The 27,978-nt window shown below is 34.1% G+C and overlaps 1 protein-coding gene across 2 annotated transcripts in view; it reads left to right on the top strand.

Moving 5' to 3' along the window:
• The window catches only part of LOC118183242 (uncharacterized), a 178,593-nt gene that overhangs the window by 52,526 nt on the left and 98,089 nt on the right, over positions 1-27,978 (top strand). For both annotated transcript variants that reach the window (XM_085821749.1, XM_085821748.1), the window contains exon 2: positions 8,061-8,158. In XM_085821749.1, the coding sequence (XP_085677875.1) occupies positions 8,143-8,158 (16 nt within the window). In that variant the 5' untranslated portion in view covers positions 8,061-8,142. The remainder of the gene's footprint in view (positions 1-8,060; positions 8,159-27,978) is intronic.

Raw genomic sequence — 27,978 nt, 5'->3', positions numbered from 1 at the left:
TTTATATATGTGGAAAATTTACTCCTATGGTCGACAAAATTATCTTTTTAAGACAGTAAAGGCTACATTTTCATGTTACTTTGGTGTGCTGAGACCAGTGCCGCATGTAAGCTGCATTCTATTGAACTTATTGAATAATTACATGAGAAAGTGTGCATTTGTTTCCGTGATTTGATTAGTACAATAAAATCGTCATTAAGATTGGCAATTTTCGTGTGCCAGAAATGTAGGTTTTTGAAAGAATAATGAGTTAAAAACTCAGTATCTCGATTGATCAGATCTTAAACCTCGTGAGTAACCTAGATCCTCGTGATGTAGAGAACCCATTGTCTTTGCTATATGTAATTATACAACTTCGTTAATACTAAAGGTTCTTCAGCGGCCGAGCGGTAAAGTCTCTGAACACTGGTAGTTCAGTCCGAGGTTCAAATCACAGGGAACGAGCTGACTGCTTGGGCGTTTTTGTGGTTTTTCCGCGTGTAACGTGTATACGAGCTAGGTTCCCTTAGAAAGTTCTCCACGAAGACACCCCTTCCCTTGGGCAGATAGCGCTTGTGGGCTTTGCCGTAATCACCTGAAATAAACCAAACCGTTAATGGTAGAATCTTAAGACAATTTCCTGTTGTTGATGAACTCCAGAGGGCCTCGAATAAAAGTACTGCTTAATCAAACTGAAAAGCATGCTATTTGATTTGAATTGGTACTGTTAGAGGCATTTTATTCCGTATATAAATATTACACTTAGCGCTGTGCATTATTTTACATGTAGACGTGTACACGAATAAAAGCTGTTTTGTATTGAAATTCAATCCGTGTTAATATCGATGAAAGAAAGCTGCATTTTCTAAATAAATTCAAATTAAAATTGTCATGTCAGAGATATGCTGTATCGATATCGTTAGAAGGCTGCTAATTATCTGTAACCATCAGAACATGTGTCGTCTAAGATGAAGAAAGGATCAATTGCTTCCCATTTTCGAAATCATCACGCACAATTAGCAGCCTTCTGCTCCCGTCCCCAAAGTAAATGCCGGTTTTTTTTGGGAGGGGGGGTGCTACTGTGAGTGATGCTCTTACGGAGAGTTGGGATATGAACATGTTCTCAAGGAAATTGTCACAGACTTTTGAAAGCAATATTAATGTAGTACGAGAACAGAAAACATTAATTCCGTTAGCGCATACGCTGGAGAACTGTAACAGTAAAATGCTTTAGTACAGCGATTCTCAGCCGGTGGTACACAAGAAGAAAATAGGTGGTACTCAAGGAAACAAATATTTTAAACTATTAAATTGAAAAATCTCGTGAAGAAAAAGAATATTTGCTGTATTAGAACTCTAACTGAAGATTTCAAAAATAGCAGACTTGTTAACTTTTGGCTGAACCGGGGGGGGGGGAATAGAAGCATTTCAAATAAAGGTATTAAATTTTTATTGCCTTTTTGGAAAATCTATTTATGTGAACAAGGATTTTCTTCCGTGTTGTATTTGAAAAATAAGTACAGAACAATGTTAAAAGTGGATCCTAATTTGCGATTAAAACTAAGTGAGATAAACCCAGATATAAAGAAACTTATCTCTCTTAAAACAGGCCCAAATTTCACATTAAATTTTAGATTTAAAGTATTATAACCTAAATTTTGACAATTAAAATGGTAACCAATTTTTAATCGAAAATTTTTTATGTGCCCATATTTGATACAAGTAGCCAACGGGTTGTGCAATAGCAAAATATACTTTTTTTTTAATATTTGAGAAATTGAAAAATAATCATTGTAAAATGTAGTGGTGGTAAGTTTTCAATTCTTGTTTATATAGTACGCATTAGTCAAAAGATTGAGAACCGCTGCTCTAGTATGCTATTTATAATTGAAGTATGTGAGCTGATTTAAACTTTTGTTCTAGAGGTTTTTAACTACAGTACATAAACTTTTGTTCTAGGGGTTTTTAACTACGGTACATAGAACAGCGGAGCTGCTAGAAAATGGTGTGAAACCAAATAAAGACACGCATGTTAAAAACAAAACACGATTTATAGTCTATTCAACACAAATTATTAATCAGTTCACAGAAAAGTATATTTTCCATGTCTTCACATCATATTAAGCTTAATGAAATTCATGATTTTCTTACACGTATGAGAATGGCAAGATTTTCAAGCAGTTTGTATGATTCAATCAAAACAGATCCAAGGCGCGATTGAAAGCCTTTTAGCCAAAATTCGAAAACTTATTTGTGATCATTTTAGATTGAAACCACGCTGAATTAGAACATTCATATTCATTTATTTTTATTATTAATGAAAAAAAAAATCTACGTGTCGAGTTAGTTTTTTTAAAGTTAATTTCGAGGGAATTTTGGGAGAAATTTTATGTGAGGGTTAGTTTTAAAATCTGGTGATGTTTCAAATGAGGAATTTCCCCAAACATCATCCTTAACGATATTACAGAATTAGAAGGCCTTTGACTATCATTTCGTTTTCTAATCCTAGTTTAAACTTAGAGGAGGTTGAATGTAGTCAAATTTTTTCCAAAGTAATGCACATTATAAAATGCATCTGTTTGAAGTGGTCTTTTACAGCGAATTTAATGTAGACTTCAAATATGGAACTATTCCTAAAACTCGACATTTTTATTTTGAAAAGGTAAAATTAAAGAAAACAAAAATTAAATTATTTCATAATAAAAATATTATTTAATGCTATGAATTTTGAGATAACGAGCTGCCATGTGGCACATCTTGGAAACATGTAAAGTGAATGTTAAAAGCTTCGACTAAAATAATATCAAATACAACTAAAAATATTTATGTAAAATGCTTTTCTTATATGATCGTATCCCGATATGGTAAACCATGATTAAAAAAAAAATGTTATGTCACTGGAGGCAGTGACTTTACACTTTTATTTATAGAAGAGGACGTAAAAGCAGAAATTGTCTTATAAATGAGATACGGGAATATTTTCCAATCGGGCTGATTTGGGAATAAAATTACTGAATCGTCCTCTCTGGGGCTAAAACGGAAAAAAAGCTACTTTTGGTACATTCGGCACTGAGCCTTAAAATTTATCAAAACTTTTAGTGCAATACAGATTTCAATAAATCCATGTGGTTCTGAATTGATGATTCGGACATGAGAGAAAAATTATAAGAACAGTATGGATTTAACCTAGAATATATTGAAATTTCTCCAGCAATAGTGCTGATGAAGGCAGATTAGGCAGATTGCTCTCGAGCCTTTTCCATAATCACATAAAACAATCAAATCTCACTGAGGGCTAGTTTATTGGTAAATTGTGTATTCCCTTCATTATTTTTATTCGGTATATTTAATTTGTATTTGCATTTTTGTACTAACATTTCATTCGTTTTATTTTCACTTGTATTTATTATTTGAAAAGTATTTTATGTAGATTCTCCGTTAAGCTACCTGGACATGGTGGTTTTCTCACACTTAGAATCATGTGATTTCACCTTACTTCTGTTATTTATGTTTCGGTTCATTGTGGCCTTATCTTGCTGTTTATGTGTTCGATCATTCGAAATCAGGATATTTTGGTCGCCCCCCTTTTCCTTCGTTGCTCCAATGTCTTTCTTGGGAATTGCGCTCACGACTAATTCATGTGAGATGCCTCTCGTGCGTTACATGGTAATTCATTGCGTGACTTGGCTCCGTTACCGTTAGATACCGACTCAGTATCCGTCAGAAAACGTAATGTTATTGTTACTTGTAGTTTATCCTTAATTACGTTTGATTAGTTATGATCTTACTGTAAGCGCGTTCTTCAGAAATTAAATTACTTCCATAATTTTCCCCTCTCGATTTTTGGACGATAAAATTTGTTAAAAAAAGGGGGAATACGCAAGGAAATACTGTATAAAGTACTTTTACCTAAGAAAAGTGTTCACTGTTTTAACAATACGATTTCAATTTGCAACGTCGGCTATGCCTTCGAAAGATATACTATGTAACTCACCAAGTATACTTAAGTAGTTGCTTAAAAGTATAAAAATATAGTTTCTGAACTTCTTTTTTATTGAGCCAACAATTGTGTTCTACTGTTATACAGCATTTCCTCAATTGGTACGCAATAAATTTCTTTTATTTTGTTGCTATTCCAATCACGTCCTATACCTCGTGAGTGTAATTTTATTTATCTAAATACCAGTGCTGGATCGGGGTAGAGATTTATTAACCAAGATTCTGATTGCTGGACCGTAGCCGCATTGCTACTTGTTATGCAAAGCTTCTGCTTGTGGCGAAGGTGCCCTGTCATGATTGCTTGAGAAAGATGTTATGTTGCAAATAAAACTGATAAACAGATTAACTTCTGCTCGCTTCCTTACCTATCTTTGTATCTTCTGTTAGATTACATTATTATTATATTTTTTATTGTGTGATCTGTCTATGTATGTATGTATGTATGTATGTGTATATATGTGTGTATGAAAGTTAATACATTAAATCCCGATTATTCGAGATAATGTAGTTCAGAACCTTTGATGTTTGGAGATAAGGATAAAAAGGAGGCCGCACCCATTTCAAAATAAAAATTGAGGATGTAAAAATGTTTGCCTATTTTTATAGTGTAATATCCATTTTTTATTCATTATTAAATAACTCAGTATATAATTATATTACAGAGGTCTCTGTGAAGCATGTAATGTATGAAATGCATTGAAAATGTATAATTCATTCAAAAAGGTTATGCGCATCTGTTTTTGTTGTGTATAATGTCTTAATGGAAATTATTAATTAATGGCTTAAAGGAGATTATTAATTAAAAGTTTAATGGATCTGTGTGTTGAATTTTGAGTACTGCTCAAAAGTTTTTTAGTCAACAAAGTTTGGTACCTACATATTATTCAGTCACCGTGAAAGTTGGCTACCATCAAACCAAGAAAGTTGGCGGAGATTCTGCCAAAAGTGCGCCAATTTTCTTACGGAATTCTGAAGGAACTAACGTCTCTTATTTAAAAAACAGTCAGTATTCGACACGCTTTGTTTTTGCGCTTCTTGAAAAGGCTGTAGTCAGTTCCTTCTATTTTTTAAGTTCTCCGATTTTACTGGATTTTACTCTACAATAGGTAATGTTCTCTAAATGTAGTCGAATATTAAATTTTGATCGAAAATGTGTATTGAGAATTAATCTGAGTAAAAATGAAATATGTCTTGTTATGTTCTGAATTAACAAATTTAATTTCTGTTACGTTCTGTAATGGTTCTCTTAATTTCAGACGTAAATGTATGGAATTTTTTGTATTTAACTTATGAAAGTATAATAAATAATTTACGGTACTTTTCCGTTTCGCCGGCGCAAATCTCGCCAAGCAGACTTTATTGGCGACAACGTACAGTATACACATAAAAAATATTTAAAAAATGTCAGTTCTAAGAATTCTTTTTTTGAAGGCATAAACATTTTAATATCGCTTAAAATTTTATAAAAAGCCAATAAATTTGTAAAAAGACATTAATTTAAGAATTTACTATGTTACATGGTTCAACATCCTGATTCGCCGGTTCATATCACGTTTTACTCTACAATAGGTAATGTTCTCTAAATGTAGTCGAATATTAAATTTTGATCGAAAATGTGTATTGAGAATTAATCTGAGTAATAATGAAATATGTCTTGTTATGTTCTGAATTAACAAGCGATCTCATCTCACGTAAACTACTCTACAAAAATCTAATGCTCTCAGTAATCATCTACATTAATTTCAAGTTAAATCTTAATGTGGAACACAAGTTTAAATGCAAGAAATATTTCAATTCGTACGAATAGCTTACTCAGAAATTATGTAAAACTGCAGTGCTTTACTTCGCTAATCTAATGCATTCTCATTAGAATCGATGAATTTAACCCTTGACTTTACCTTTTCTATATTTTCGGCTTCGGGTAAGCGCTGTGATTGCATTCTAATTGACTTAATTACCGAAAATGGCCTTAGACATAAAACTGAACTATCTGATAAAAATTCTATGTAATTATATACCGTATTGAAAGAAACAATCAATCTGATAAGAAAAAGCTGCGACTTGTTTTGAAAATGAGGCGTAAAAGGTTACCAGCGAGAATATTCCGTTTGGCATCGGTTGTACCATTATTGGCGACTTTATCGCTTGCGCAGGCAAAACGGAAAAGTACCTAATTTACTTAATAGGATTTGTTATCTGTGGGTGGCAGATAAAATGTTAAGAATTCATATTATATACTGAAAAAAAGTTAAGAATTCTTTTTGACGTTCTTGTTTTGTTATGTAATTATGGATATTTAATGGCAGTTGTTAATTAATTTATAAATATTAACTAATTCTAGATACTTGTAGTTAATTATTGCTATCTCGTTGTTACATTAATTTCTTCTAAGACATTCCTTTTTCTTCGCCTCCCTCCGCAAAAGCCATGAGATATAAATAGGTCGCTGCAGGCATGTGGTTTGCGAGGCTAAATAGTGTTGCTCTACTTCGAGAAATTTTGTTACTGGAAATGCATTTCTAGAATGAACATTTAAGGAAATAAGTGAAGCTACCTGCCTAAGGGAATATCCTCTTTTTCTGATTAACAATTATAGTGGAATAAAGTCAAAGACACTCTCATACTTATTTTGTTTTATAGTTTACTATAGAAATAATATTTACAGTACATTTAATAATGTATTTTAAAGTGGATATCTCCCAGCACATTGAAATGAAAAAATAAAGTGATAAAAATAATAAAAAATAATTGGTTTTAAAATTTTTGTTTATCGTTCCGAATTTTCGTAAAAACTCAGATGAGAGCTTTCTGTTCTAGAGCCGTACCTTATTTTGCGTCCCGAATATTCCCCAGTCACCTTGTAAAGTAATATCCTAACAGTACTTAATCTAAATAGTGAATTAACTTTCTTAGAGTGCCAGATAAATTCTCATTCTGTCTTTGATGGAGAGTCATAACGCATAGCTGAAACATAAAATCAACTATAATATTTATTTTTGCTTCGACTTATAACTACAACATTACCGCAAACTGAACAATTTCTCCTTGAGGATTGAGAATGTAAGGTTAGAGTATTTGAGTATCGCAAAGCACGCGAGGTTATCTGCCTGTAGAATAATACCTTCGTGGAGGACTTTTCAGTGGGAAGCTGGCGTGTATCCATGATACATATGGAAAAAGCCGGCCACGAAGCCAGCCCATTCGCCTGGGATCGAACATTCTCAGTATTCAGCAGTTTTTAACCTCTCGGTCACTGATGTGGTGTTTTAATACAAGAATATTTTAAATGGGTTCAAAGCAAATATTAAATGAGAGACTAATCCTAGGTGCCATGCTAGCGCGAATCTTAAACAAGCCGAGAGCTAGAAGTCGCCAACAATCAGCACAAACACTATGGCAGGTACAATCTGAGAGTTCTACAACTTCTGGCTGAAGTTGCCAGTACTGTCTCCTTATATTCTTGCTCGTTAAACTCACTTAATTTACGTTTCTGGAGGAGCTAATGGAAATATTGAAATGCAGGAATGATTTACTTATACTCTGTTGTGTAATTGGTTTAGCACGTCTGTGGAAAATCTTGCTTCAATTCCAAGTTGCCATAATTGATTTTTCAAAACTTCTTTCCCCAGAAAATCTACGTCTAACGTATCATCAGCCGTAATCGTTCATAAAATACTGTCGTTTGAAGTTAATTTCACGAATTACAGTTGAAAAATAGGCTACCTATAGATCCCTAAAAATAGACCATATTCGGGACCTTCAGACTGTTGGATATCTATCGCATCATAAAAGCGCGTCAGCTTTTGTAACAGAATTCCGGTATAAAAGTGCTCTAGCATCTTTACGAAGAACCGTCACGACGCGATCCGAAGCGCATATGGAAGGAGTGTGGTAAATCTTTTTTTAATCAAAATGTCGACATGTTTGTTTAAGATTACGTACATGGGGCTAAAGATTATGGCAACAGAAGCAAATTATGATCTATTGCCTGATAGTTTCATTGCATCTGTTTATATGAAATGTTAATGCTTATTGAAGCATATCAACATGGTGTCCAAAGTTTCATTATTTTATTCTTTTAGGACATGCCGCCTGAGTACTCGACAGATGAGACTTCTCTTGTTAAGGTAATGGACAACAATGACGACTACATGACGTGACCCGATGGACCCGCATTTTGGTATGTAATTTATCATTTATTAAATTTATATAAAAAACAATAATGAAATTTGAATCTGCTTTTGCGGATTCAAGCTTTAGTTCGTCTTATCATTTGCCGAGCTGTGGTTGTTCGCGATGTTTTCGTGCTTATAAAGCAGAGAAAGTAGTAGCCCATCTACTATAATAAGCGGAAATGAGATCACAAGCCTTCTGATTTTCTTCTCTCACTTCCGTCTTCAAACTTTTTTTGTAACTTTTGTTTTGCTTTTTATTGAGCCTATATATATGTTCTTTTAATTTTACATATTTTTACTGAAAAACGTCAAGAGATCTAGATTGTCGTAATGGTATAAACCATCTAATTCAATTGACGGCCCAACATATATTTAATTATGCTCTTTAACTTCTTCGTTCAACAGATATTTTAAGATCTAATCGAGAAATGGCTGTGGAAACAACAGGAACACGCATTTGCAATTAAACGTGCTATTCAGTATTCTTAAGGTAGTTTTGATGTAAATATTTTTCAGCTGTAAATTAAGTCCCATTATTTTTCATCGAAAGGAAATTTGTAATACAAAATCACTCTCTTAAAGGTCTTGCATTTTTTTTTTTTTTTTCGAATGGAATATTTTCTCTTTTTCATTCCCAAACAGTCATTCTGAAATTTGTGGGAATAAGCCAAAGTTATAATCGATTATTTTTCTGTTTATATATAAATTCAAAAAGAGGTTTCTATGTTTGGTTATATAAATGTGTTACCCGACTGCAAACCTAAGCAGATATGGAATCTGGCTAGCTAGTATTGGCGTCTTACTTGTTTAGCCGAAGAAACCATTATGATGATGCTTTCTGTCTTGTTTTTCAAAACAGATCGTTCCTTTTACTAAAATCACATAAGATAGCAATGTTCACCGGACCATGTCTATTGTTGCTATGTGTTTTGTTTTCTTGTTTTCGATTTCTGTACAAGCATGCTTTGGTGATAAGAACTAGTGGACTTTTGTGTTGATCCGTTCTATTTGTCTGGAGGTCATTAGGTTCTTGGCAGTTATCTTTTGGTCGAATAAGAATTGTGTTTGTTATGTTTCTTTAGTTCTCCATAAGTAAAAATATTTTTCTTTTCGTAGGTGAAAATGTTTGATGCGTTGTCTTTATCGCTTTAAAATCTTTATCGTGGAATGTGTCCTACAGTGTTTTACTTATTTTACTGGTTTCCTGGAATCCCTTGAAATTGTTTGTATTATTTAGGGGACTTTCAGTTAAACAAAACAAAAAGTTCTTCAACAATATTATGATATTAAAAAAATAATGACTGGTTCTAGATAAAGTTATTGCTTTTGTTCCGTACCCGAGTTTTAAGAAATGCTGACAAGGACATGAAAAATCATGAGAGGTTTAGGAGAACATCTGTTGTTGATCATGGCGTTAGAAGTGACTATCTGATATAGCATTGCATTTTCATGATTTGATTTCTCTTATTTTCGACGTAGATATACCATCCATTTACCATCGTGTTGATAGTGGCAGTATCCTGTCATGTTCTGTTACGTAAGCGGTGTCCGAACATGAGGGGCCGGATTCAATATGCCTAGTAAAATACTTAATTTTTGCAAAACGGAAAATATTTTTACACAAAAGGTAAATGTTTTTCGATTTAAGAATGAAAATTAATAGCTGGCATGTGACCTGCCCAACTTGATTTACAATATGTTACGTTCTCAATGAAACGTATAATCACTTTCTCGCTTATCTAACTAATGACATGCTTAATTTCCTTTTTAAGTTTTTTTATTTTTAATCCTTTAATTTTAGATTCCTTGAGATTTGCAACAACTCTGTCATGCATAATAACGATGCTTTCGACAAACCGGCTGGATCGAGAGTTTGGTGATTTAATAAGTATACTGTCGAAATGACCTCAGATTTCTTTATCGGTCTGCGGTTTGTTGTTAAGTGCATTTTCACGTTAAAAGATTGCACGAAACTTCCTATAAAGTATGTGCATAACACTCACCATTATTGTAACGAGTTTTCACAGTTAAAACTCGCTGTGCCTTCCAAGTCGACTAAGCTGCGAAATGAACTGAATAGTGATAAAATGCCAGTCTTTAGTCAAATCAAACTTAACATAACGTACTTAAAACGGAACATGTACCTGTTATAAATATGAAAAAATGTTTTCCATTTTTAAAAAATAAAGTATTTTTGTGGACATATTAAATCCGGCGCTTTAGTTGGTACCGCCCTGTAGTGAGAATTTGGATATTTAGGATCTACGAGCGGATATGCTGCTGTTTATGGTCAGGTTCTTCTTGCCTGGCTACTAAAGCTAGCAAACATTTTTAAAGAATTCCTTTATGAAACTGAGGTATCCGAATTTTAGCCTTGGTGATTTTATGGAAGTGAAGTCATTGTTCAGATGTGCTGCATGTTGTGTATATAACTATAGGTTACTTGAAAATAATTTTGGCGAAAATATCTCTTGAAGAGCAAGACCTGAACTTGGATTATAATGAAATACAACTACGTGAATTATTACGTTGCTGCGTGATAATTCACGTACTTGGCGGATTTTTTTAAAGTAAAACATACTGTAGCCTTAAAAAAAAAAGCCTAACGGAAAACACTAATTAAAAAAATTATGTGTAAATAAAAATAATCGTATTAAACGTGAAAATTAATAATTTTTCTCCACAGATAAAGCAATAACTTTATTTATGGGGGGGGGGGAAACACCTATTACAGAAAGTAAAGGGAATTTAAAAGTACATTTAAATATCCTTGCGTTTATTTTTTAATAAACCGTGAATGTAAATATTTTAAGGTGTGACTTCATTTTATGTTAATGAAATATTAAATTTAGTATAACGTTAGTGTAAAACGTGATCGAACATGCTTCCGGCTTATATTTGAAGTACTGAATTCTAGCCTTACATCTTCATAATGTCTTGTTTAATTATTATTACTATTATTATTTTTAATTTGTGGTCATTTTAAAGTAAATATAAAGTGAGTCAGCAGACATGTTAGCATGTCTCGACTAAAATGTAAATTTTTTTAAAAAATTTAGTTACAGTTAGTAACTAACTTATGTTTAGTGCTTTTTATTATACTTTTATTATCGTGGAAGAAAAAAGAAAATGTAATTATGAGAAAAGAAATTCTATGTACTTTTTAAAGTATTTTCTCATTTGAGAATGCACACATCCAGATTATATATGTTTTTGTGGTAAAAGAAATTCTTGTATATTACTCATTCACATTCTGTTCTTTAAAAGAATGCTATTAAGGCATTTAAAGAACGACCAAAGAATAAAATCATAAGCAGGGATGCATTGTTCTCATTCTTGTTTACGTGTATGTGTTCCTATAGTATTACTGCTATGGGAAGATGGCAGCATTTGCGATATTGTATTCTACAGTATTAACGTTTATTTTTGCAATGTTAATGACTCACGTTTTCTGAAAGTATGAACTGTTTGTGTAATCTTAAGGAAACGCTTCTGGGCTGCGAATAAACCGCAGATACAAGGGACTTTCCTTGCAATATGGCAAAGAACTTTTAAGAGTTCTAAGTTTCTAACATGCTGCATGAGCATGGCACCTTTCAGCTGTTTCTAAATTTCATAATTTACATTTGCGTTTGAACGCAAGTTCTACAAGTAGCTTTCACTTTCACCATAACAGCTCTTTCCTATTGTTTTCAAATGTCTTTTGGAGCGGAACTGATAGTTTTCGTTGCCTCGTCGATTTTCGGGTTTCTGAAATCCTGCGCATTTCTTGCTGTCCCTGACCCTCTCCCTCCATTACACTAAACTGTTGACAAGCCGAACCAAACACAGGATCCCGTTTCATCGAACGGCTCCATTTATTTTCCAAGGGCTCCTCCCCACCTCGAGGACCCCTTTGCTCCTGCAGGGCCATGTGTTCTGCAGATTGCAAGACCTTTTCTGCAGGTCAGCGCCTTTCTTTTCCAACCGCGGCGCTCTTTGGCGCAAAACATAATGTTTTCAGACTGTCAGTTCTCAAATTGTTTTGGAAGTATCTCTCCCCGTCCGATCCATGCATTTTCTTCAGCTTTGTGTTCAGCTAAAATAATAATTCTAACGCTTTGGATTTACCAGTGTGCTTTCGCGAAGATTTGAAAACAGTGTTTCTCAAGTCAACTAATATAGGCTTCTTATTTTTATTTATTTATTTTATCAACTTTTTTTTAATTTGTTTATTTTTTCATCGTTGCTCATCTGCTTATAGTTGTAGTTTATCGCGACTGATATATTGCCGTTGTTATATGAGGGGTTGGAGGGAAAATTGACTAATGGGACAATGAAAAAGCAAATATTTATTAATAATTATAAATGTACACCAGGTGAAACCGAAACCAGACCCAATGAGAAATTGTCTTCCTTACACACGTTCCGAGAACCACTGGATTAACCTGTTTTGTACAATTCAATCGTCTGTTGTTGTACAGTAACTTCTAAAATATATTCTATTGGCCTGTTTCTTCACAGAATCGCCCTTATAAATTTGTCAACTTCCGTAACATGAAACTGAGATTCGGTTTACTCTCACATAATGTATCTGAAAAGACTGATTTTTTTAATCCAATTTCCGTGCGAAGCGATATTAGTAGCAGTTATCGCCAACATTATTGGTGGTGTTTTTCTCGTATTCTTCTTCGTCCTAAAAATACGTAAGTCTTTCTTTTATAGAAAGCCCCTCTTGAGAGGAAACGTTCTTCCTTAGTCAGACAGCTCTGGAAGGTTTTGACGTATTTAATCAACTAATTGCCATCCTGTAACCAATAATTAATAAAATATGCCTGAAATTATCTTTTTCGGTTATGACGATTGCTTGTTAATTTCTTTAATCAGTTTTCATTTCCATTATTATTTATTATTGTTATTAGGTATGGAAGAACCGCTGTTGTCTTGTTGCTTAGTTTAAGTCCGTAAATGTGGCCGGTTGGCTAGTTCTGCTTAGGAAAACTGCTTTTGTGGAGGATATTCTTGTTATGCATAGGAAGTGTACCTTGCAGCCATACCGGCCAATGGCGACCGAATACGAAACGAAGTACAATTGTTCAGCACCCTGGAAAATCCTTAAATGCGGATAGGCTCAGGAGATAAGCAACCGTGAGTGGATGAGGGGATGATGTGTTGTTGGTCATATATCCTGGAAGGTAAATCTATTCCGCTTTTTGACTCGGAACACGCAGTGGCAAATCAATGAAATCTACAGTTTACCATTCTTCTCCTTTCACAAAACTCCTGAGAACTTTTGTATCTGAATGAACCTAAATAGTTCAAAAGTCCGCTAGTACAAACGTCCATATTCGTCTTTATCCGGGATTCGAAATTTGCTTTTTAAGGGTGGTAGCATCATACTAATTCTAGTTAGGCAATTACCATGAATATGTGTATATGACATTTCCACGGAGGCATCCTTGCCTTTTCGCGGATATCTCTAGTGTACTGCATGAAAATTTCCAGTCCAATTCGAAGTCTGTTTGACAACCGAACACTTACTATTATATAATACAGTAATATATCTTTTGAATTACGATCGGCTAATTTTCCGGAGATGCTGCAAATGAATAATGTACTTCACTTATTTCCTGCTTTATATTATTAGTTGCTTATTTTCTGTTCCCGAGGCTACCTTCTAGTTTCTGTATTTTAACTTTTAAATATCTGTACCATTTTTCATGCCGAAAATGCAATTTAATCGTTGCTGAAAGACATCCGTGCTGTCCGTCAGTCTGACGAGTTTGAATAAAATACTGTCTCTGAGAAACTCAGGTTCAAGGTTCTGGTAAATCACGTCAAGATAAATTTATCCCTCAACTTCAACAACCCCCTGCGTGGGTAAAAGAAGCATAAATTCCGAATCTTGTCTCTCTCCTAAGTACAGATTTACATTTTTTTATTTTTTCCCAGCCCTTGTTCGAGCTCCTTACTTGAAAGAGAATAAATTACGCTGACTGGGATTTCTTAACACGATGTCTGGTGTACATTGTGGTTTACAGTGTTGACATGATTCCTGTAGGAGGATGTATATTGCATATATAATTCGTAGATCATGTAATGGAATGTAGTGGACTGTAGCATCTGTACGGAACTAGCCAGACTTGAATTTTTAACACATGAAAGAAATGCATTGTGCAAAAAAAAAAAATTTCTGTTCTGGCCGAGCTTTATGGAAGTGGCGTTAAAGTTGCTCATATATCTTCGGAATTTTATCACTACATTACTCACGACAAGCAAAGTGAGATTTCTGAAAACAATATTCTTACTGAATAATAATTTTTTGTTTAAAAGATACAATTTCTGAGGGTCTGAGAGGCATTTTAAAGTTAATTTTTTACGATAATATTTATATAATTAATAATATATATAATTATTATTATATATTATTAATAGTATTGTTATAATTAATATTATAACAATACTGATTTATAATACTACTACTTTGCAATAATAGTTATTTTAAACTATAATATTTCAAAATTTATTTTACATGAATTATTGAAATCAGTTTTATTTTTTAAATTTATTTAGAATAATTAGATAGTTTTATCTAAATAGATAAATATATAAATAAATATCTAAATAGGTAAATATATAAATAAATATCTATAATATATTAATTACACTTCTTTTGGTGCATATATTGTAAAGTATCTAAAGACTAACTTTTCTAATTCAGTTTTTGGTTATCTACGCATAATTTATACGTACATGAAATATGCTTCCTTATTTTGTATAAAATATATTTTTTTATAATTAATATACAGAGAGTTTTATACTCTTAGGGAGCATAAACTGGATCCAAACTCTTAACAGACGTAGAACGAATTACCGCTATGTCTGAAATTAACTTCAAGTCCTGAAAAGGTTTGAAACAAATTTTTTAATAAAACAGAACTTGAGTATAAGAGTACAAGATGTGCTTAACAACCACCATTTGTGACGATAAAACTAAAGTAACAATCAAATTCAAAATTAAATACTTAACAGTCAAAGACTATACAATCTAACTTAAATCTAAGTTAACTCAGAACTTCTGACCGGCGTAACAATTTAAATGATGGCCACTATAACGCAAAGTCGAATAACTGCAATCTTATCAGAGTTGTCAAAACTAAGTAACATTGCTTCGAGAGGCAGAAAACACACTCTGTCCTACAATCTCAAAACCTCAGCTTAAATACTGTCTAACTCATTTACATTCCTGGTGAGGAAACGGAAAGGAGAAGTTATAATAAAAATTGAAATCATAAATAACTAATTAATGAAAATAATAGTAATTCTACAAATGCATTGCAGTTTCTTCTATACGATTAAATGTTTACTGAACCGTGGGATTCGCGAAGTAAAAAAGATTTGAAATACTTTAATGTATACTATCAATGTAATTCATAAAAGGTTTTTCAAGTGTCATATATTATTATGCACTTTGGTTACGAAATTTGCTTGCAACTCTTCTAGATGTACGCTGTGATGATGATCACCCTTATCAAATGTCATTTTTTAAATCACTGGTTTAGTAGCAAAATTCTATAGCGAATGTCTTCCATGATGATGACTATCAAATTTTGTAGCAAATGACAGTGATAATAGTAAAACTCCGTAGCAACATTTAGATTTGCAGAGGACTGTATGTTCCTTTAATTTTAAGTTTTATTTAAATATTAAGAGTTCATTTTATAGTAAGAGTTGATATTATTTTTGATTGAATTGAGAAGTAAAATATATTTCAATTTTTCATAGATTTAGCTGCGGTCCGCAATGTGTGTCTGACATGAGACCTTTCATTTTTAGTTCAATCAGATTTTAAATTGCGCTTGAAAAAAAGGAAAGCAATTTTTAGGGAGGGGGGGAGCTGATCCAAAAATGGAATATGCGGTTGTATTTTGGAATTTTCTTTTCCCATTGTTGTTTTTTCCCGTTAAATCCTATGTGATATATCTGACTTCGAATCTAAAATTTCTGAAGAATACAAAACCTTGTCTAAAACTTAAAGGTTTATTCAACTGGAACTTCAAAAATGATGAAAAACTTAACATCATAAACGAAAACTTAATATCTTAGGTGTAAACATTCAAAATGCTTTAAAGTGTCAGGTATTCCGGCACGGTGAAGAAAACTTTTTTAAAAGGACAAAATCCAACTGGCCCTTTCGGCATACATCTCCATTTTAGTTTCGCTGGATTCAGACTTCAGCTCCTACGTGTTTTGGACTTAAACAGCCGGACTGGAACCGGAACAAGACGGGAACCGGAACAAGACTGGAACCGGAACCTATCATCCCCTGGCTTCTTCCCCGGGCAGGTCTACTCTGGCTCGAACTGATAATGAACTGCGCCGCTACCAAGGAAAGCACCTCCTTTTATTGACGGCGGTTGCCGTTACTACAGGCGATTATGCAAAATATTTAACACCCATATATTTTGAATGTATTTTCTTTTTCTTCTGCCGGAATCAAAAGAATGTAGTGTACGAGCAATTATGAATCGTATATTTTTATGTATATGGTTATTAATATGACTTCATAACTTAGAATCATACTTACCAGAACCAAGCCAAAACCAAGAATCTGTAAAACCTTTGTTTCAAGAAAAATGCACGTAAAGGTTTAACAGCTTAGGAATCGAGTTATGACTTTTACGTAATAAGTTTTTAAAACCATTTCAGGAAATATGTAACTCTCTTTTTGGCATACTCTAAAAACCTCTGAAAACCATTTAAAAATGCTTTTCGTTAAAAATAGTAAAAACTGTGTTCGTAAAAACATATATGCATTTTTAATGGATAATGCGTTTATAATTTTCAATTCTGAAATGCTGCATAACTGAAAATTCGAAAGTGCGAAAGACTGAAAAGCCGTAATTTAATGCAAGAAATTTGTTAAAGTGTACGTTGTGAATGTTTAATCCTGTTTTTCTCCAACTTATACGCCAAGAGTCAAACAAACTGAGGAAGGGGGCAAGTGAGTTTTCATACGTGTTCCGCTATATAAATGTCAGCACTACCAACACCACCTACTATATAGTCTTCGAGACGGTGTTGGCACTACACGGACCGATCCCAGATGAATGTATTCCCCAAATGGCCGATCCCAGGGAATGAGTCGCCCGTCAAAAGTCCCCATAGAGGTCAGACACATGCTGCTTGGGCTACATGGGGGGGGGGAGGGTTCCAATCTCTAATGGCAAACTTTAAATAAATATTCTTATAAACCACTGCTGAACATTGACCGTCTACGGTCACCACTCTCGGTGGCGGGAACTATTATAATCTAAAGATATGACTGGTCGTCATAAGTGCTGTCTGGCCAGTACTAGGCTTACTGACTTCCCCCCCCCAAATGAGGGCGTTATACACAAAATCATGTGTGCACCTTCGCGCCCACAGCGAAACACCCCGAAAGGAAGAACTAACACAAGGCTGCATCCGAGAGTCCTACGAGCTCTCCCCAGAACCACTGAAACCGCCAGTTTTAATGTTTTTATAACCCTGGTCCTGAGGCTGCCTGAGTACAGATCCCAGCCAGCACACTAGTTGACACTCGAGGTGTAGAGGGTGGAGAAAGAAAGTTTCTTTTCACTTGTTAAATCAAACGTATGATTCCAAACTCAAATACATAGGCCTTCCACCGACTGAGCTATAGCCACTGAACACTGATGGTTCGGTTCTGGGTTCGAGCTCCGGTGAAAGGGCTAGATTGACGTTTTGATGGTTTTTCTCATATGTAACGCGGATACGAGCCAGTTTCCTGTAAAATATCCTTCACGGTCCATCCTTGGCTTTCCGTGTATTGCCAACACGGGGGAAGGGGGTTGCTGGAACGTCAAATACATTTGTAGTACGACTAATTCGTTGTAGTACTAATTCAAGATGAGAATTTCCTTACTCTTAGCCTTTACATTTCCAGTAATGAAAGCCTAATTAAATTAAGTTAATACAATTTAAAATCATATTGGTTTTATTAACCTCTAAATAGTAGCTAAAAGCCATCTTCTCTCAGAGCTGAAACGTCAGCAATAAAAGGCTAAAAATTAGCTTACCTTTGACTTTTCAAGTAACTCAGTAACACTGGCATTTCTTTTGTATTTAGTATCTTATTTGCATTATTTTTCTTCTAAAGAGAACGAACGAGCAACCATTAAAAATTATTGATGTCATCCATGTCTCTGAATAGTATGTATTTATATATGAAAAGAATTCAGTCAAAATTAAATCATGAAAAGGGCAACTTTCCAACAGTAAACTTTCAAATCAAAATTAAAACAAAAACAATTCAAGAAAATTAATAAAACACAGTAAATTGATACAAAATATACAATTATTGAAAATTTCTTAATTTTTTTCAAGGAGCAGCAGAGAATTTTCAACAGAGCTACGTTTCCGAATTATATCTAGATAACTGTAATTTCTTGAAACATTTCAAAATAAAAGTTAAAAATTAAGTAGCAGTCAGGACTATTTAATTAAAACAATCAAGGTGTTTTAAAAGTGCAACAAAGTAAAAACTTTAAAATGTTTTAATTCAGTTAATCAGCACGATATAATCTATTTAATTAAAACAATCAAGGTGTTTTAAAAGTGCAACAAAGTAAAAACTTTAAAATGTTTTAATTCAGTTAATCAGCACGATATAATCTGACCTTAGAATAAAAGAAATAAGGTTTAGGTCGGAGTGGTCCTTCGCTATTTTTCACCACATTTTGTATTCGATCATTTTTACCGTTATTTAATACTATAGTTTTTTTGCTATATTTCTACCAATTCTTATATCTTTACTACTAAGTTGAGACGAAATTAAAACTTGCTTTGAATTTAATTATTGCCACCAATCTATTGCAACTTGCAGCATTTTTTTTAATATGTTTTTTGAACTTAATTTCTTAAAGTTTATTCATAAAGATTGATTTTGTGTGTAAATGAGGGGAAGGACTTATGTTTGCAAACGATTCGACTAGTAACATGAACTATAATCCTCCCCCCCCCAAAAAAAAGCGGCGAGTTCTGTATTTGGTTATTTCTATCGGAAATTCATTTTCAGTATTACGCATTACGTTAAATCTAGCCTCATCCCCCACGTTTTAATGAGAGTGCACTTGTATGTGCTTTTTCATATCATATTTATTGTTAAGTACTGCTTACGCAAGGGCATCAGAAGAAATTCAGGCCATGGTATTTTTATTTATCTCCCCCCCCCCGAAATACATTGGGAGGGTGAGGGCCCGTTTTACCTCCTGACCTCTCTTCCTCTGTAGCCGCGTTTCCAGGAACCGCTTGCAAAATGTGAGAATAAAAACACTTCCCCGACGGATCTGCTGTCTGTATTATACAGTTTGTCGAAAGAGGGACCGTTTGTAACATGCGAAGCGTTGTTTAGCTCTGTTTCATACATAATCGAGTTTACTATTCGTTATTTCAGCTACTGTGATACCGTCAAAAAGTTATGATTAAACCATTTATTCCAGGAAGGATAGATTTAAAATAGTGTTAATATAAATAAATAAATAAAACATTTACAATACTATTTCTAGTCAGCTAGCTACTGATTCATTATCCGTAATGTAACCTGTCTACGATTTCGCCAGTTTTCGAAAGTTTTGGAAACTAAAATAAAATAAATAAGAAAATTAATAAAATGGTGCATAAATTTAAATTCTAAAACCAGCGGCACAAACACAGGCCATATAGGAAGGTTTAAAATTTTTGGATTCTGCTTGCTTGCTCGGCGGGATGCCTTCGTGGAAGACTTTTGATTGAAAGTGGCTCGAATTTACGTTACACACTGGGACCAGAAAAGCATTCATGCAATGAGTACACTTGTTTGAATTTGAGCCCTAGTCGAGGTACCAGTATTCAACGATTTTACTATTTGGCCAATGTGAGCCCCATAACATATTTTTTATGTGAGCCCCATAACGTGGGAAAACACAGTAACCTGTGCGCATACTGTACTGTATTACAGCAGCAATTCCAGTTATCAACGCAAATATTCATTAACGGTCCATTGATTTTGCTCTGCTTGATGAAAAGAACAAAATTTTGATATCAGAAATATTTGTAGCGGTAGCAATATTACGTTACTGTGTATTTATCATCCCTGGGCCTCGAGATGTAAGATTCCCTCCCCCCAGTGGGGCCTTAAATTGTCAATTCGCATAATGTTGCAAATTTAAAGATCTTTAATTATTTTTAAAATTTAATAACCTTATAATGAGTTAATAGGATGAAGAATTTAAAAGCAATAACACACTTTGTGCTAATTTTAATCTTTATTTCACTCTTTTCTGAATTGAACTATTGAATTCAAGTACTTTCATTGAATTAATAATACATCCAAATTATAATTTTTATAAATATTTATACTATTGCTTTATCAATAAAACATGCTTCTAACACTTATAATAAGTATACTGGTGGAAAACGTAGTTTTAATTTTTATTGTTCTGTGAAACTCTACAATGCGGTATAATATATTTCTCGCTACCTCGCCCCATGTGGTTTAAGGTTGCAATGTTAGAATTTTTCACTGTCATATGTACAAGAGGGAAGGTATATTAATACAGCATATACAACGCGTACAGTAACACTTAATTATTAGTTTGTCTAATGCCAGAAGGGCCTTAATGAGGGTAATTTATTAGTTTTAAACTTCACCATGTTCAGGTGTGTTGCACCAGTTTTGCGTTTTATGTTCAGCTTCTGTTATTAGTTAAAATTTTAGGTAACCGCAGTAGATTTTTGAATATTTATCCACCTATACGACGACATTTGATTTTTCTGGATTCGACTTCTCAGACTTAGGCATAGATTTGACCAGGTTAGGTTGTTTGAATATGACAAAGCATGCGAGGATTATCTACTTAGGGAGATGGGTAGTTTCATGAAGGACTTTTTGGCAAAACTGACTGGCATTCAGGTTACGCATTGGGTGGGGGAGGTGGAAAAAAAAAAGTAAACTAACCATGCATCCAGCCCGTTCGCATGGGGTCGCCTGAAACTTCCAACTTTCGGTCAGCATTCTCTAGTTTCTGATGTGGCCTGGATGTGACCAATCTGTTATCAGTCTTTCTGACTTAATACTGAATAGATACTCAGTGTGTTACTCCGTAAGTCCGAGTTCTTTGTCAGATATGACATAACTAAAAATTTTCCGCAGTTTTTTTTTCACACAAATATAGAAATTACCACAAATTCACGTTCTCCAATTCCAGAAACAGATGTTATAAAAATAATTAGAAAATTTGTGTTATTTAAGTATCTGATCCAACTGATTAATGAACTTAAAATTTGGATTAATTACAGTTTTAATTATGATTCAACCTACAGTGATATCTGCGAAGAATTCATACTCCATGATGATAAATTTCTGGATTAAATACCAATTCCATGATAATGGAAAATGAAAAAATGATGATAAATTTCTGGATTGTAAGTTACCAATTCCAGGCTTCTGAAGAATTCTTTCTCCATTGTTATAAATTTTAGCACTAAAATACTTTCTAGCTTATCAGTTCTAGGCTTCCAAAGAATTCTTTCTCCATTATGATAAATTTCAGCACAAAAATACTTTGTAAGTTACTAATTCTAGGCTTTCGAATGACCGTCTCGTGCTTTGTCAAGTTGGTCAAACAAACAAAATTCAACGGTGTAAGTAAATACTGATTATTAAATAAATGTTAAATGCAATTTATTCTATGCATAATTGTTCAAAATTTGCCTTGGAAATTAGGTAACATAATTTTTGCTTTTTGAAATGAAATATTTATTTATTAAGGTATTTGCCCTCAGTTTTAATTTTTTATTTGATAGACATTTTAATTAAAAATTTCGTACTAATATTTATAATATACAGTATTATAAATATTAGTATTAAATTGTAATATTTATACTACAATACTAATATTTATACTAAAAATTTTAATTTTTACCAGCATACATAAACCCTTTGATATTAGCTGATAACTGTACAGGAGAAAGATTTTATTTTTTATCGTTTCCATTTAATACTATGAAATTTTTTGGGAGGCAATACTTTATTTTATATTGCATGATAACTTACATGGCAGTAGAAATAGAAACATTTCTGTTTAATGCATCTAATAATTATTACTGAAAAAAATAAGCGCGTTAAAAGTATTCCAGTTTTATTAGTTAATCTTTTTCAAGACTCGCGTGCCCTAATAGTAACTATTTGTAATATTTGTCTGCTCCCAAAATCAAAATTCCGCAGCAATAAGATTTCTTGTAACCAGAAGCCGAGGGGTGGGGACGGGATACAGAAGGGAACGGAGTAGGTGGGTAGGATTGGTGGGCGTGTTTAAGGGGACACAACTCAACTCAATGCCCTTCTCCTGTCTGTGGGTGGAAAGAATATTTCAAAAAGCCGCTGACAAGAAAAACGTCTCTCTCTCATCCTTCCCATCCCCTTTTCTTCCTCTTCTTCGGGTCTTATTTCCCAGTAGTAGAAATTTATGGGACTTGGAGGGGGAAGAATTATGCCTAGGAACGCGGGTCACGTGATGGCCTCTCCCCCGGATTGTTTATGGGCACGTGTTCAGCGTGCAGCCCCCCCCATCTTCCATCTGACAGCTTGTTGCTTAGTCTGTCTGTTCTGGTGCAACCCCCATTCTGTCTTTTGCACAAAATTTTAGTTCTTTTTTGTTGGCAATGAAAAATTTCACGGATGATATAAATGTGCATGAAAAGTTGGGTTGGGTCCTGTGGCCATTGAGGAAACTGCCGATAGCTTTAAGTGGTGCTTACCAAATTGTTTCGGTGACTTGGGATGTCGTGAATTAATAAATCTCGTCCTCACCTGGGCTTGATGAAATAATGATGGTTTCTTTCTCAGCACAGATTTACACCTGCGGATTTAAATGCGATAGAACTTTTAATAATCTCGACTTTTGATACCAGAAGTATTAACTATTCAAATCTCTTCATAGTTTAAATATAAACAAGATAGTTGTTTAGTTTATTTACTACTTTTAATTTTTTAATGGTTTAAATAACGTGATAAAATAATGCAGGAGAGTACATATTTTTAAGAATTTTTTTTAGTTTATATCAGGACCCCCCAACGGGGCGGCGACCTCAGGGTCATTGGTCGGTAGTAATCAAGGGATCGATTGGGGATGAACAACTTAGCATGCAAGGGCGTAATGATCACATTGATTACAAAAAAATGATTAATATTGTAAAACTGATAACTGTTTGTTTATTAATGTAAAGCAATATCATATCGTAAGGGAAAAATCATATAAAATAAATATAAGGGGAAAATGTCCAAAAAATTATTGATTTTAAAAATTTTTTTAAATACATAAATCTTTTATGCAAAAAGTACAATATAAAAAAACAAACACAGGAATACAGAAACCCCCCCCCCCAAAAAAAATACGATGAACGCAAAACTTCCTCAGAAGATATGTTGTTATATACGAACAGAACCACTGAACTGCGATATATTTCATCTTAATATTATGATGCAAGAAAAGCTGATTACATTGAAGAGGATGTTCAAGTACCTCTCTTATTCAAAACATGTATAGACTAAGTTTTGGAATTTAAAAGTTGTCCGAGAGAAATCATTCTTTTCCCTCTTCTCAATAGGCTTTAGTCAAATCATTCTACGGTCTACAATTTTCAGGATTTATATAGCTTGTAAATATTGACAATAATTTGTTTATTGTATGAAGGTCTGTTGCATTTTGTTTACTACCCTGCTTAGTAATGACAAGTGCGCTTTTCTAAAAATAAACTAAAACCGTGGTGATAACAATGTGATAATCTCTTCTCTAGGAAGGAAAATTTTTCTTGCAGTATGCACGCAGCTCAATCACTTTGTGTTATAAGCCTTTTGATTTCAGAGAAGAAAAATATCACCGTTTAAGTTTGTGTTTCGGTTTACCGAAGGGGGAGGGGTGTTTAACTGTGTAATTATTATTGAAATAACGTACAGTAAACGGATAAATGAAAAAAAAAAATTAAAGTCCTTTTGTTATATTACAGAAACTAGGTATTTGGCCTACAGAAATAACGTACAATTGAAAAAATGTACAATAAACAGATAAATGAAAAATAAAATCAAATTCCTTTTCTTATATTACAGAAACTAGGTATTTGGCCTACCCCCCCAAAAAAAAAGTCTTATTATCCGGATGGCGTGTGGTCCTAGTACATGCGGATACTTCATGTCAATCTCGGTTTCTTCCTTTAATGTACGCCAAATGTAATGGACTCGCATGAATTATTAATTAACTGTGGATTATGACTAATATCCGTTTGTCAACTTAGAAAGTGACTACTGCAGAAAACAGAGATTTCCCAAACACGAATTTATTTAATGTTTACGGATGGTAACATTTAACTTGTTAATCACTTTCTTTTCTTACAGATTCACAAATACAATGCACTCGTTCCAAAAGATTAGGAAAAATACAATATATCGGGCTTAGATGAATTGCGCTTTTGATTTCCCTTTTTCTTCTGCCATTTGATGGAACTGCAGCCAATGAAGATCTGACTGAGCAGAGAGGGTGATAACATGAACTATAACTGCGCATGGTAACTGTTGCATCAGGTTCTTCTATTTACAATAAAATTAATGTAAAATTCCTTACCTGCTGCATCTTCAGTGTTCTCGACGCCAGGTTTCTAATAATCACGTTTTCCAGTAAGAGTTTCTATTACTGCTAACAAGCCATCTTGTCTTTTAATTATTTATTGAAATAAAAAGCTAATATACACTATTTACAAGGTAGGTGATAATTATTTTAAAACAGTACATTTTTAGTTCTGAGTCTTTACGCTCCTCAGAGCGGTTCCAATCTCGACTGCTTCTCGGAACTTAATTACAGCAAAAGTAAAGGAAGAGCACCTAGTGGCAAGAATGTGACATCCTCCCACCTTTTGATTTTACCTCGATAAAATGGGAAAATCAAAACAAAATTTATCAATAATCAAACAAAAATTCAAGTACAACTTTCACAAATATGAAAAGTAACTAATGCTCTAAAATTAATACTTACAAAGAAGGATTACACATCTAAACATTTTCTGCATTACATTCATACCATATCCAGATAACATGTTCCAATTGACTACTGTTAGGACAATTAAATTTCTAAAATACTGAAAAGAAACAAAAATTAGTATAGCAATTTAAAAATATGTAACAGGGTTTACAGTTTTACGTCCATATCTAGTTTGATAGTTCATATCACTGTCACACTTATCGGCAGAGTTTTTTCTGTTCATGGTGAAGTCACTAAACAAGTTAGGTCTATCAAGTTCGAGAGGATAAATACGTTTCACAGGTCTTAGGAGTTCACCCGTTGCAGTTTTCACTTTGACAACACGTACTTCGTTGTCTTTCCCAGGATATAGTTCTACAACACGACCTATTGGCCAATCTATTCTCTTCTTGTTGTCGCTGCCGACAAACACCAAGTCATTTTTGTTGATAGTCCGAGTAGATCGTTTAGATGGTTTTTGCACTAGGATAGCTAAATATTCATCACGAAATCTTTTGCGAAAATGTTCTCTTAAGTTCTGCAAGAACTTGTATCTTTTTGTCAGATTGATGGTATCCAGGTAGTCTAAGTCAGGCATTCCGACGTCGTGCACATCTTGTAGAAACATTGAAGGAGTTAGTGCCGTAAGATCATTTGGATCTTCTGAAAGGTACGTAAGGGGTCTTGAGTTTATCACTGATTCGATATCACAAAGTATAGTCAACATTTCCTCGTAAGAGACACAGGACTTTCCGAGAACATTTCTCAACATCTTCTTGACTGTTTGTACCAACCTCTCCCACCAACCGCCCCACCATGAAGCAGTTGGGGGATTAAACTTCCACTGTATTCTCATACTAGTTGAATGACATTCTATTTCTTTCCAATCTATCGATCTTAAAAGATTTTCAGTTCCAACGAAATTAGTGCCATTGTCGCTGTAAATAATACTTGGACGACCTCTTCTGGCAATAAATCTCCTTAATCCCAAGATGAACGCATTTGTTGATAAACTTTCTATCAGCTCAAGATGTATCGCGCGATAGACCGCGCAAGTAAAGAGCAAGATCCATGCCTTTTTTCCTTTTCGTAAATAAAGAGGACCGGCTACATCGACTCCGGTCACTTCAAACACCAGAGCATCTCTAACTCGATCTTCAGGAAGAGGTGCTGGAACAGTCTCTATATTCTTTGCGCTATATCTTCTACAGCGAACACACTTCATAAGAACTTTACGTACTGTTTTTCTTCCTCTCAGGACCCAGAATTTCTGTCGAATATTGGCTAGTACGAATTGCACACCAGCGTGGGATAGTCGCAAATGGTAATCTAAAATTAACCTATGAACTAAGTCATGATTTGAGGGCAATACAATTGGACAGAGAAAATTTTCTTCTTCCTCTCTTCTAGTAATCTTGGTCTTTAACCGAATAAGGCCATCTGAGTCAAGAAAGGTACAAAGGTTGCTAACTTTAAGTTCTTTGCCAAATGTTTCTATTTGTATTATCTTGCATATTTTCTTTTCTTCAGTTTCTATTTCCGGGACCGTGAGTTCTCCTGATTGTTTAGAATCTGGTCTTCTGCAGTTGTTGATAAATCTGCATATCCAAGCAGTTATTCTTAACATTTTATGGTAAGATGAATATTTCTCAAAAAAATTTTCTACCCTTTGCGTATTTAGTGCAGAAATGACTGATTTCCTTTTTTCTGAATTCACTATTTCCATGTCCGGTATTTCCCTTTGTCTAGGCCATTCTTCCTGAATTTTCTTCAGCCAGTCGGGGCCCTCCCACCATCTAACTGCTAAAAGTTGTTTGGCGGTGCAACCTCTTGATGGGAGGTCAGCTGGATTTTTCGTTCCAGCAATATGTTTCCACGTTTTTAGATCCGTCAGTTTCCTAATCTCCCTGACTCTGTTTTCCACAAAGGCAGCCCAGACAATCTCTTCCCTTTGAATCCATGTCAAAACTGTTGTAGAATCCGTCCAAAAATGCGTTTCCACATTTTGCCATTGTAAACCATTTAAAACAGAAGAGCATAGTCTGGCACCTATCGTGGCAGCTATCAATTCCAGACGAGGGATCGTAATAGATTTCACGGGAGCTACCCTAGACTTCGATGCCAACAGATGAACTTCAACTCCAGAATTCGTCACAGTTCTCAAGAAAACTGCAGCAGCATACGCATTACTACTGGCATCACAGAATGTGTGAATGCTGCAGAACTTCCTATTGTCCTTGCTGGAATGTATCCAACGTAGGAGGGATATTTCTTTTAAGAGAAAAAGGCTTTTATGCCAATTCACAAAATTTTGTTTTGTACTCTTGTCGACTTCAGTATCCCAAGAAATTCCTGTTTTCCATAGGTTCTGCAACAATACTTTAGGATACAAGAGAACAGGACTCACAATACCAATAGGATCAAATATTTTGTGTGTTACAGCGAGAATTGTTCTCTTCGTTATTATACCCATTTCAAAATCTTCTAGCCAATTCAGATTCAAAGTTAAATTATCTTTCTGAGAGTTCCATAACAGACCCAATACGGGTGAAATAGTTTCCTGTTTCAAGTTATCTCCGTTATGTAACCAACCTCGAAGATTAAACTTTCCTTCATTCATTATTTCTCGAGATTTTTCGATGAACTGAATCATCTCGGATTCTTTGTCAAAACTGGCAACAACGTTATCTACGTAGAAGCTACGCAAGAGTTTAGCTATTATCTCCGTATCATATGAAGAATTTTTCATGTACTTTTGTAGATGGAATTCTATAACAGCTGCCAAAAGGAAA

Source organism: Stegodyphus dumicola, chromosome 8 (genome assembly GCF_044657685.1).
Source record: "Stegodyphus dumicola isolate Sdum_Otavi_A_Nest chromosome 8, ASM4465768v1".
Classification (NCBI taxonomy): domain Eukaryota; kingdom Metazoa; phylum Arthropoda; class Arachnida; order Araneae; family Eresidae; genus Stegodyphus; species Stegodyphus dumicola.
This window is presented reverse-complemented; position numbering and strand designations above follow the sequence as displayed.